The sequence below is a fragment of the Triticum urartu genome, chromosome 5 (assembly GCF_003073215.2).
Source record: "Triticum urartu cultivar G1812 chromosome 5, Tu2.1, whole genome shotgun sequence".
In the NCBI taxonomy this organism is placed as follows: domain Eukaryota; kingdom Viridiplantae; phylum Streptophyta; class Magnoliopsida; order Poales; family Poaceae; genus Triticum; species Triticum urartu.
The window spans coordinates 547473870-547486010 of NC_053026.1; the positions used below are offsets into that span (position 1 = coordinate 547473870).

Consider the following 12141-nt stretch of genomic DNA (forward strand, 5'->3'; position numbering starts at 1 on the left):
GGCCTAGACGCACAGTTCGGGACCCCCTACCCGAGATCCGCCGATTTTGACACCGACACATGGAGTCTGGGAGTAGTTGCGGTGCTCATGGCGTATCTCAAGTCCAATGTACATGGAGGTTCGACGCATGGATGAATTCAAGGTGGTGAAAAATATTCGTCAAGATGGAGTTTGTTAGAATTGTATCGGATATTGTTGTACAAGGTAGGTTACAGTTGGACTTGGTTTTGGACTGTGTGTAAATAGGGTGGAAGTTATGTCCTAATAAGACACTTGTATCCTAGGCCTCTCATATATATCGGGGGTAGACACGCGATGTAACCTATGCCAACATAATAGCACAGGCACGTAGGGGGAGTCGGCGGCGTGTGCCGGCGCTTGGGCGGCCGGTGTGCGGTATTATAGCGGTGTCATAGGGAGAAGCGCCCATAGTCAGGCCCCGAAATGTAGCCATATCGGTGAATCTCATTAACAAGTCTCGGTGTCGTGCTCATGTGATTGCTTGATCCTCGGATGATCAACGGTGGTCCTCGGATTTATTCTAACGTATCTGATTGGTTTCAAGGCCTCATGGAATTCATTCGTTTCCATTTTTCACTCTTTCACGCATCAAACCTCACACACATACACACACAAAACATCACCACCACACCGTGGAATGAAATGTGCAAATGCAGAGGGATAGTACTCCACATGTGGTTACGGGTTACTCCCAATGACTGATTATAGGATCCTCCCAATAATGTTTGGGAGTTTTTATACATAGAAAGTTTTTTGCCTTTTTAACCGACAGTGCATTTTCTGGTATTTTTTCACGAAAACTCACATGGGAGTAGATTGAACATCTAGGTTTGATATTTCAAAATTCCAGAATTTTTTTAATTTTCCATTTTTGTTCTTCGAATATAATATTTATATAGGGGTTGAAGCACCCAAGTGGGTCCAATCCTCTTTTACATAGGGATAGTATAAATATAAGACAAGAATTTTGGGACGGAAGGAGTATTTAAGAATGGAGGGAGTAGTAGAAATATTTACTTATATTTTAGGAAGGATGGATAATTTATTTATGAAAACAATAATGAGAATCAAACAGACCGCAGTAACAATCAATTCGAAGGCTGCAGTGGCTTAGCAGATGATTAAACACGATGTCACTCTAAGTGGTTCTTGCCCTTCTCCTTGGACTGCGGTGGCACCAGATCGCCGCAATCATACCACAAGGTATCGGCGAGCTTGGGGAAGATGAACCTGTAAAAGATCAAGTCACGGAACAGCTTGACAAGGTACCCCCGCAGGCCCGCCTGCGCGTTCATCCCGCCCTGCTGGACCCAGCCCGACAGGTAGGCTGCGGCGACCAGCCAGGCGGCCCGGCCTCGGCGCTCCGACACGTAGGCCGCCACGGTGCCACCCCCTCCGCCGGCGTAGCCGCCCGCGACAGGGCGCGCGCGAGCACCACCGCGTCCTCCAGCGCCGAGCATCCGCCCTGCGCCAGGTCCGACGTCATGGGGTGGAACGGGTCGCCGGCCACCGTGGCCGACCCGCGGGCGGCTGGGCCCGTCAAGATGGACCAAGGCGACCGGTAGAGCAACGGAGCCCACGAGACGCTCTTGTGGTCCGAGTGGCGCACCACGTTCAGGTGCTCCGCCGGCATGTGCCTCCCCAGGTTGTCGGTGACCTCCCGCAGGATCTTGGCCGGGTCCGCGCCGGCTTCTTCCTCCGCCGCGGCGACGGTGTTGTTGACGAGGAACCAGTAGACTTCCGTGCCGCTGATGGGCACCATGCTGGCCCTCAGGCCCGCCGAGAGGAACTGCCGGAGCTCTTTCTTCATGCCGTGGCCGTCCGGGTAGACGGCGAGGCCGCGGACGGCGGACCGGCCGCATGTCACCGGCTCCGACAGGCCTAGCCACCGCGCCACCACCGAGTGCACCCCGTCGCACCCGATCAGCACCTGATGGATATGGATTGGACGACGTTTACAAGACAAGACGACTTAGGCTATGAGTAATACGTGCAGATGTGCGCGCGGCTACAATTAATTGTGGCTTTGGTCGATTACCTTGGCTCGGATCACTGTGCCGTCGTCTAGCCGTAGAACGGAGGTCTCCGGCGAACCCGCCTCGGCTGTCTTCTGTCGATGGAGACGAGCGTGGAGGAGAAGCGGATGGTGCCCGGCGGGAGCTCATCCGCGAGCGCTTCTAGCAGCGCCTTTCGATCCGCCGGCCTCGCCTTGATTTCACCGCTTCATTTGTTCATCAGTTTATCAGCCAAATTGATCAGCCTATGCTATCGACTCAACAGGTGTCACCAACAGACCTGTTTTTGCGTCCAGCGAAGCGAAACACCTGAGTCGCTCCATTCTCAATATTGATCAGCTGAAATCTGCATGCAGCAAGAGAATCCATTCCAAGTAATTTTGTTTTTCTCCTGTTGATGTATGCTGTACTACGAACAAGGAAGGCAAAGCTGACGACGCACGTTTCATAGGCGTGGTAGCGGGACATGAGCTTGTGCGCCACGCCCAGCGCGCGTAGCGCGAACCAGCCGCTGGGGAAGATGGTGAGCGCGGCGCCTGTGGTGCGCAGCTCAGCGTGCCGCTTCAGGACCAGAACGCCGCCGCGCACGCCGGCCCGGTGCAGAGCCAGCGCGGTCGCCTGCCCTGCGATCCCGGCGCCGACGATGACCACCTCCGCCTCCACCGCCGATGACATCGCCACCTCACCTCGCGTCACTGACTACTACCTCGTGGGCGTTGCTCAATTATATGGTGAGGACGGACGGACACCAAAGGTCTCGTTAGACATCGGTAAAAAGCGTGCCAGATCTAGCACTACTCCATCCGTTCCTTTTTAGTTCGCATATTAGATTTGTTTGAAGTCAAGCTTCGTAAAATTTGATCAATTTTATAAAAAAAAATACCAACATTTACAATATGAAATCAGTACTAGTAGATGCATCATGACTTAAAGTTTCATGTTATATAACTTTATCATGATAGATGTTGATATTTTCTCATATAAATATGATCAAATTTTGTAAAGTTTGACTTCAGACAATTCTTATATGCAGGATAAAAAGGACCGAAGGGAGTATGATCCGACGAAAATTTTTATTTATCCTGCCGGGTGTTGGGGGATTGAACATGAATGCTGGTATGCTCGTCGGGTCCAGAAACTAAACGTAGTGGCCGATCGAGGGGGTGAGTGTCACTGGTGCCGTGCTAAACACTCGCCCTTATGAATGCACGCACATATACCAATACGTCTATGAACATCTTCAAGAGATTGAGCCGGCACATCATTTTAAGATTGATAAAGTCGTCAGAGACGTTTTCATAGTTGACGGGAACGTCTCTTCCCAGTAGACACACATCGCTAAAAGGTCTGAATAAATTCAGAAAATTCAAGCACTGATTTTGAAATCTAGAACTTGAACACATTATGGTGCTATATATATTGTCCACCATTACACCATCTGCTACTGTGCTTCGAATTATTGTTGTTTGTCCTTCTTTCTGTATGGGTGCGCCTGCTTCGAATTATTGTTGTTTGTCCTTCTTCCTGTATGGGTGCGCCTATTAAACACGTAATTTTTGGCAATCACATTATGTAATCAATGGAGATGATTAATAGCATGCTGAATAATACAGCCAACGATCGGCTACAAAGAGTTGTCATATCATATCATTTAGAGCCAAGCTCATAGCCGGCATGTACAATACTCCCTTCGTTTCACTTTACAAATCCTGCGCGTATACCTAGTTTGCCAATTTTATCACCCTAATATAAACTATATAACACAAAAATTATAATATTTTAAAATAGAACATTTGAAGTTTATATTGATATATTTTTTGTAATATCTGACTTGTATTAGGTTGATCAAATTGACAACCTAAGAGTACGCGCACGCCTTGGAAACTGAGAGTGAGAGGGAGTAGTAAATTTTAAATGTGTACAACTTTATTAATGGTTGACCCACCGTACATTCTTACAAAGTGTGTTGAGTCTTGTGTTGCAGCTGACTACTAAGGCTGGTCATAGTGGGGAGTAACTTATACTAGTGTCGTGCATATGACACTAGTCTAAGTTACTACCTTCATAGTGCAAAGTAATATACTAATAGTGTCATATGTAGCTTCATTTAATGGCTTGTAGACTCATCTTGTGTCAGGAAGCGCTATGTTACAGTAACATATTATATTATCACTTCTCATTAACTACATGCCACGTAAGCAAAAAATTCTCGAAGTGCGCTATGTTACTACTTAAGTTACTCTCACTATAACAAGCCTAACGAAGAGCCCGCTTCTCTTCTCTCTCCTCTTACTAAGTAAAGATATAATATTCCTTATAGCATGCGTATATCACCTTAGTGTACTTGCTCTAACAGGTTAGTTGGTATATGCATTATGGGAATTGAAGACTACAATAAGCAGGCTATAAGGGCATCTCCAGCCGGCCCCTCAGGATGCCCCCCACGAGCATTTTTTGGACGCCGGTGCTTAATTTTTCTCCCAGCCGGGACCCCAAGAGCTCAAATAGCACCGGATTTGGCCGAAGTTACGCCCGGCGGTCCCCATCCAAACCCAAAAAGTCGGGAGGCACTTGGGGGCGCCGGCGCTCCTTTTTGCATGCAAAACCCCCGCATGTCGGCCTCTCTACTCACTCTCTCTCCTCTTTTTCCTGCTAGGCCCACCCGTGCATGTGGGAATCTTTCCCTCGCCCACCCCCGCCTTCTCCGTCCCGCCCCGCCAAGCTCGCCGCCCCGCCTGCTCCGCCCTCGCAGCCTACCCCGCCGGCTCGCGCTTGCGCCCTCCTCTGCTCCGCCAGGTCGCCTCCCCCGCCTCGCTCTGGCTCGCGCTTGCCCCCTCCACCAGGTCGCCTCCCCCGCCGTGCTCTGGCTCGCGCTCTCGCGACTGTGTTGCTTGCTTCGGGTGGAAGGCTTTGCTTGGACTGTGTGGCGCCGCGGCATGGGCGGGCGCCCGACTCCGCCCCCGCGGCATGCCGGAGCCGCGGCAGCTCGTCCGCCGGCGTGTGGCCGTGGCATGGCCGGGCCGGAGCTCGCTGCGTGTGGCCATGGCATGTGGGCGGGCGGGCGGGCGGGCACGGCACTGCCTGGGCGGACGGGCGCGGCTGTGGGCTCGATCGTCCTCGCCCTCGTCGTCGGGAGAGCAACAAGGAGGAGGACGACCAGTGGACGCTCTTCATCGATCTGCCGGTGCTGGAGGCCGCCACCGCCGGCTTCTCCGACGGCAACCTGCTCGGCCACGGCGGCTTCGGTCCCGTCTACAAGGCAAGCGACCAGCAACCTCCTCCTCCTCCTTGTTGCTCACGCTGTCGTCCTCGCGCGGTGCCTCGGCGACGCCGTCGTCGGGAAGGAGCAGGAGACAGTGGAGAACGCTATGATGAGGTAGGGCGCAGCCGTGGCCTGGACGGCGCGGCGCGGGCGGGACGCGTCTACTACGCCCGCCGGCCACCGTGTCCTGGGCGCCCGCCCCGTCCCCGTGCAGCCCGCTGACGGGGCGCGTCGAGGCGGCAAGCAGCGGGCGCGGCCGTGGTCAAGATGCTCGATGAAATGTTGTTGCCTCCGTGGGAGCCCAGCGCTGCTCGTGCTCATGTCCGTGTGGTCTTCCGCCAGGCCTCCGTCGACGCTCGCGCTCCTCCGCTGGCTGGAGGTCGTCGACGCCGCCGCGGTCAAGGTGCTCGATGAAATGACGCTCCGATTGTGGGAATCCAGCGCTGCTCGTGGGAAGGCAACGAGTGGAAATGGTTTGGCCCCAAGGTCTAAGTTCTCGCCGGCAGCCCCCCAGAAGGCGAAAAAAGATGCCTCCTTGGGGCAAACGGCTGAAGATGCCCTAAGGAATTAGGCCACTGATAGGCGCCGGCGGACCGGCCCAATTTTCGGCCAGTCGCCTAGCGGCCGCCCGATAGCCCGTGTGTGAGCCGTTCGATCCCTCGTAACATCTGGCTCACGAAATAGAAAAGGAGAAGGAAAAAAAACCTCGCACGCATAGCGCATCGCTGGCCACTCCTCCCCATACTCCGCCGCTGTCGTCTCCTCCCGCGCTGGCGTCGTCGCCTCCGCACGAGCAGATCTGGGCCTCCAGGTGTTGTCGCGGCACTTTGCCTGTTCCAGCATCTGTCGTTGTGGTTCCATCATCTTCCAACCACGATTGCAACACCCATCTTTTGGTCACCGCCGGCGGTTGTAACTTCCAACGTATGGCTTGTAGCAAAAATAATTATTGGTTCCAGCAAAAAACAAATGTAGCAAAAACGCATGGCTGCTGCCGTCCGTCGTGGCCTCAACACCATCTTCGCCTGTGCAGCAAAATCAAAATCAGGTTCCAGCAAAAATCAAAATGGTTGCAGCCAAAAAATTAATGTAGCAAAAATCATGGCCGCGGCACACCACCATCCTCCCAATATGCAGCAAACTCCAAAGTTGCTTCCAGCAAAAATCAAAAACGGTTCCAGCAAAAAATAAAATATGCCACGGCCGTTCCTGTGCTTTTGCTCGCACCTTCGTCGGCTCGTCACGCCACCGTCCACAGCATCCCCTGGGCTGGTTCCGGCATCTGTATGAGCCGGTTCTAGCATCGCCCGCGCTGGTTGCAGCTTCGGCCCCCGACGGTCGCAGCCGGCCGCCCATGCCACCATGCCGGTGGCAGCTCGCCGGCGAGTCGGTTGTAGCAATCCACGCGCCTGTTCCAGCACCCCTCACGCCCCCCTGGTTGCAACTTCTCCTCGCCTGCCAGCCTCATCTCGATCCGATCTAGATGCAAAAAAGGGTGGCGCATGGGGAGCGGAGGTGATCTCTTCGGCTTGATCTGGGCGAGGAGCCGTTCCCGGCCCAAGTACTTGAGCTTGGGGATGAGAAAGCAAGTGATTGAGTGGACGCCCAACTGTTTCTGTATGGAATAAGATCGAGAGGGGTGGGGAGTGGTGGTGGGCCTGCACTTGCCACGTGGCCACGTGGGCACCTACGTGTCGTTTGATCAGGTGAGATCGTGCGAGTCGCACGCGACCGGCCGAGGCGTTCCGCCGGCCTGCCGGTAGTAAACGTTTCCCAAGGAATTATGGGCATTGGAGACATAAAGAATCATCAACAATAATCTGTAAGAGGAAGTACAATTGGAGAAATTGGTACATGCTTCTCTTCTCGCTCTTCCAGCTAATTAAAGATATAATATTTTATTTTTTATAGCCTACTTATGTCACCTTATTGTACTTGTTCTAACATGTTAGTTAGTATATATGCATTATGGACATTGCAGACATAAAGAATCATCAGCAATAATATGTAAGAGGAAGAAACTACAATACATTCCTCGATTCTAGAATAACAGATGATGGTATGAAATATTTTCTTTAATCATATGTATGTTATTTGTATTTCAGCAAATTCTATCATTAGCACCAACTGTTCTCCTTACTTGCACTACTAGGAAAAGGCTAATTAGTGGTGCACCTATTTTTTCCATTAATGGCGCACTATAGGTGTGCCACTAGTAACAAATAGTTATTATCAAAAAAAATTAAATATTTTTTCAGAATTTTTTTCAAAAAGAATTTTATTTTTTTCTTAATCTCAGGTCACTATGGCTTAATCTCGGGTCAATATGCTTAATCTCAAGTCAAATCACACTTCGTGGTCAAACTTCCCAAAAGGTCACCCATCCTCACACTATTCCAGACCGAGCATGCTTAACTTCACAATTCTATCCAACCCCAGCACCAGCTCACTTAACAGGCACTTGTTGATATATCTATCATATCAATCATATTAAACCTTGTTGATGTCTAGGACTTTGTTCATGTTCATGAGTGTGATGAAATTTTGAAAAAAAAAATTCAAACTTCCCGGTCATATTACGTATCATATTTTGAAACTCTCTCAAAAAATCCAATTTTTTTCCTGTTACTAGTGGCGCACCTAGCAAATGGTGAGGTGCGCCACTAGTAAGTTTGATTTTTTTTCCATTTTCCCCCCTCTAGATCTCAAAAGCCCCGTATCTTTCGTTCTGTTAGGTTTTTGGGGATTCTAAAAATCTTGAACGGGGTTCCCTCCTCCTCGGCAACGGGCTCGCCGGCCTCCCCGACAGGTCCCTTACCGGCCTCCTCGGCAGTAGCCTTGCTGGGCTCCCCGGCAGGCCCCTTGGCGGCGTCCTCGGCAGCACCCTTGACGGCCTCTTCAGCGGCGGTCTTCTCGACCTCCGCCGCGGCGTTCTTGGCGACATCCTCGATAATGGTGTCCAGGTCCTCCGGGTCTGTCGGGAGAGGATCTAGGTATCGGAAGGGGGGTGACTTTTCGAGTAGATGATTTTTCATATAAAAAACTTTTTAATCCGAGTTCGTATGCAAAAGTTATGCCTATTTTACTAAATTCCAGAGAGATTTTGCAAATAAAGTCGAAATTCATATTTGTAAATTTTTCCAACAACTAGACCACATATCACATGGAAAACTTTTTTTCTTTCATTTTTTGACATTTCCATCATTTTCTTTTATTTTTTCTAAAACTGAAAAGGCGCTCCACGGGGGGGGGGGGGGGGGGGGAAAGAAAGTAATGGCGCACCACCTAACAATGCGCCATTAGTAACCCTGGTTACTAATGGCAGTAACCCTGGTTACTAATGGCGCACCTGTTACATAGTGCGCCATTACTAGTTTTTGCAAAAAAATAAAAAAAAATTGTTAGTAGTGGCGCACCGTGGTTGTGGTGCGCCATTACTAGTTTTGAAAAAAAAGTAAATTTTTTTTTGTTAGTAGTGGCCATATTAGCTATAGCCTTTTTCCTAGTAGTGTGGGGTTGTGCCTCAATAGTCGATATTGAAGAGTGCTCTAACTCCTTTGGGCCTTACCTTTAAGATAACAAATGGGGGAACACCCAAGATAATTTTAAAGATGGGAGGTGGTCTTCACCATGATCAGTTGGTAAAATATTCGGGTGTGCTTTTACACTTATTGGAAAATATTTGTCATTTGCTCAAATTTGTATAATGACATGTCTGCCCCCCTTCATGTAATGGTGGCTGTTCACTTACTACTTCTTAGATCATTGGTCTTAGTCTCACCACCAGAAGCGAAGGCGCGTTTTGATGCCCGTTGGCTCAGTGGCGTTTTTAGCTTCAGTATTTTTTTCACCAGCATCTGTTAGCGGAATGTGAGATCTCCTTATTTAAAGTTAAGGTATTTGGCTGGCCAGGACGGGAATTGAACTTATGAACAAAACCAAATGAGATTACGAAGTAAACTTTTATATTTAAAAGAACAATAGTTTATAACAATTGAAAATTAATAAATGGTCCATTCTTCATTTACTTTCCTTTAAGTCCAACAATACAATACACAAAGTATATCGAATTAAAGAATATCACGGTTCGCAAAGATCACCAAGCTTATCACATCGACATTTTTTTCCTCAGAATCATGGTACTCGCATTTTTTGTTACTTGTACAATATAAACAATAAAGCAAATAATTGAGAAGCAAGAGGGCACATGTTGGTCAAAAAATTCGGATGCCCCTGGTGTCTTCAATGGAATACTTTCAGCGGCAGACTTCAGAGCATTATCACGGGTAAAAATACCGATCTCAGAAGAAAAGCTTGATGTGTGAAAGCATTCTCTGATGCACAAAGATGCTTTACAACAAACCAAACAAGATGATTTGGTATGGATGAAAAAGGGGGTATAAATTTGAACCCATTTTCCATCTGAAAGGCAATGAATCATGTCTCCTTGAGGTTATGATGGACAAACTTAACTTCGGTCCTCTTTTATCATCCAGAGCAAGTTGCTTGAATGGTCTGTATACTTGCAATTAACTTTGTAAAAAGATCTAAAAAATAACCATACCTCAATACGGAATTTCTGTTTAGCTTAAGAGGAGAATGCTTAAGGTCGAAACTATTGTTCTTTTGCAGAGCATTAATTTTCTGAAATCAAAGTATTGATTTGAGACAGATAATGAATAATAAGAGACAGAGCACTTCACCATCACCAAACCTTGTGGTTTGCTTCCAAACAAGCAGGTCATTGGCCAGTCTGATCAGCCAATGACCTTCCGACATATATGTACTAAACATACTGGTCATGCACTAATTTTGGCGCTACAGATTCATACCGAATTACAAAGATAACATATATCTTTCCTTCAGACTTTCCTACAGAGTCATAGCGAGTTACTGGTCATGCAAAAAAAAAAATCTTTCCTTCAGACTTTGATGCTACACAAGCCAGTCATCTTGCTAATGACGGGTGCTCCAAATGATCATATAAGCAAACCTATGCAAGTTTAGTACCGGGAGAAATCAAGCCCATACAAAACCTGGGGGTAAGGTTGAGCATAGTTAAGATGTGAGATTGTCTTGAGTTTACATACAAAACAAAAATGTATAGATCTGCCGTTATATCTAAAACACCGTCCCTTAGTCATGATCTTTTGTTTGGGGTGAGATTCTGCATATAAGGACGATTGGATGCAGCCCCAAGATATCATATCCCTGGCCAGCAAAAAGAAGCCAAGAACCCAAGTACAGAGAGAATTGGGTACAAGACGACGCATCTTTGGGTCAGCAACAGGAACCCAAGTACAAGACTACATATAAAACTACTAATACTAGGTCTTTAGTAACTTTCTGGACGGATCATTGCAAGTGACATGCATGACTGAAACTTAATGTTCATGCCCTAGATTTTCTTTTCCCGAGTGAAGTAGGAGCGACCTGGCACATGAGGAGATCCTTCATTACACCGGGGCAGCTCTTGGTTAAATACTCGAAACCTTCAGACTTCATGGCCGCTTCCAGATTCGTCGTCAAGCTGAGGAAAACCAAGCATGCCGCCTTAAGCTCAGGGCAGTTGTGCTGCTCCGTCAATGCCAAGATAGTCGCCACCGAGTTTGTATCTATACGGTTGCACAACTTATCTTCACAAATCAGCTTCAGCCTCTCCAAATCATACCTGTCTGCTGCAACAAGCAGATGCTGAGCCATGGCAGATTCCTCCTGTTGATCCATAGCAGGCAATGCATCCGTGTAGATGAATGCAAGCAGAGCCTTGAACACCTCTGCCTCAATGTCATCTATACATATGGCATTGGTGGTGGCGCTCTCCTTCATCGGCCCAAACAACTCTGCTCTGAAGACTGGAGACCGTGCCGCGAGCACCAATCTGTGAGCCAAGAATGTCTCCCCTCCGACTCGGAATTCGACATCCACGCCTGCCTTGCTCGACAGCAGATCCCCGAAGTGCCGGTGCATGTCAGACGGTGGCACCACGATGGATGGTGTCTCCTGCGCGTGGAACTCGCTCATGATAGTGACATCGACCTTGACAATGAAGGAATCGTCCTTGAGATGCTCTGATTTCTCCAATTCTCCCCTTTCCATGAAGTCGAGTCCACAAGAATTAGCCACAGAAAAGTCGCTGGTCGCGGTAGTAGCAGTATGCAGCGGCACCGGCTTCCCATATTTGTCCATTAAGCTGAACTTGGCTTGTGCCTTCACGGTCTCGGCGATAGCGTCGTCCAAGCAAAGAAATAAGCATATGAAATCGGTGTACTCGGACTCGTCCCCGTTGGGATAGTAACTCACATGCCATGTGCGGCCTCCCACCTGGAACGGGCAAGAGTCGATCCACTTGCCATTGGGAACTTCCTTGGTGCGCGAGTAGCCGTCGATCTTGAGCAGATGGTAGCCGCACACGACGCCGGCGACGATGGAGGAAGCAGATCCGGAGGGGACGCCTCCGCCGGCAACACGCGAGGAGGTAGACATTGTGTACGGTGGGTGTAGGTTGGGCCGATCGCTGGTGGGAAGCGGCGGCGGTGCCTCGGGGAGGGGGTGGCGGCGAGGGTTTGGGTGGTGTATCGGCGAAGCCAGGGAAAAAGCAAGGCCTGTATTGTCGCTAAAAGCAAGGCCTGTAGCTGATCGCGAGTTTTTTTTCCTGTACTCTTTTTTGAGAATTTCCTGTACTCTTGTTTATCGGTTTTTTTGGCTATAGTATCGGTTTTCCTCAGGTTTTCTTTGGTTTTCCTTTTTCTTTTGGAAAACATTTGACGCCAGGGCGCCGGCCGAACCTTGGGCCGGTCGCGAGCCACGCTGGCGCCCCGTGCCTGCCCAAGCCACGCCCTG

General features: G+C 49.2%; 1 protein-coding gene and 1 pseudogene across 1 annotated transcript; both read right to left on the reverse strand.

The window, feature by feature from the left end:
- Positions 1 to 1066: 1066 nt before the first annotated feature.
- LOC125507361 lies at positions 1067 to 4102 on the reverse strand (annotated as a pseudogene).
- Positions 4103 to 10427: 6325 nt separating this feature from the next.
- LOC125505961 (BTB/POZ and MATH domain-containing protein 2-like) lies at positions 10428 to 11860 on the reverse strand. The gene has a single exon (XM_048670856.1). The coding sequence runs from the start codon at positions 11782 to 11784 to the stop codon at positions 10690 to 10692; it is 1095 nt and encodes a 364-aa protein (XP_048526813.1). The 5' UTR covers positions 11785 to 11860; the 3' UTR covers positions 10428 to 10689.
- Positions 11861 to 12141: the final 281 nt, after the last annotated feature.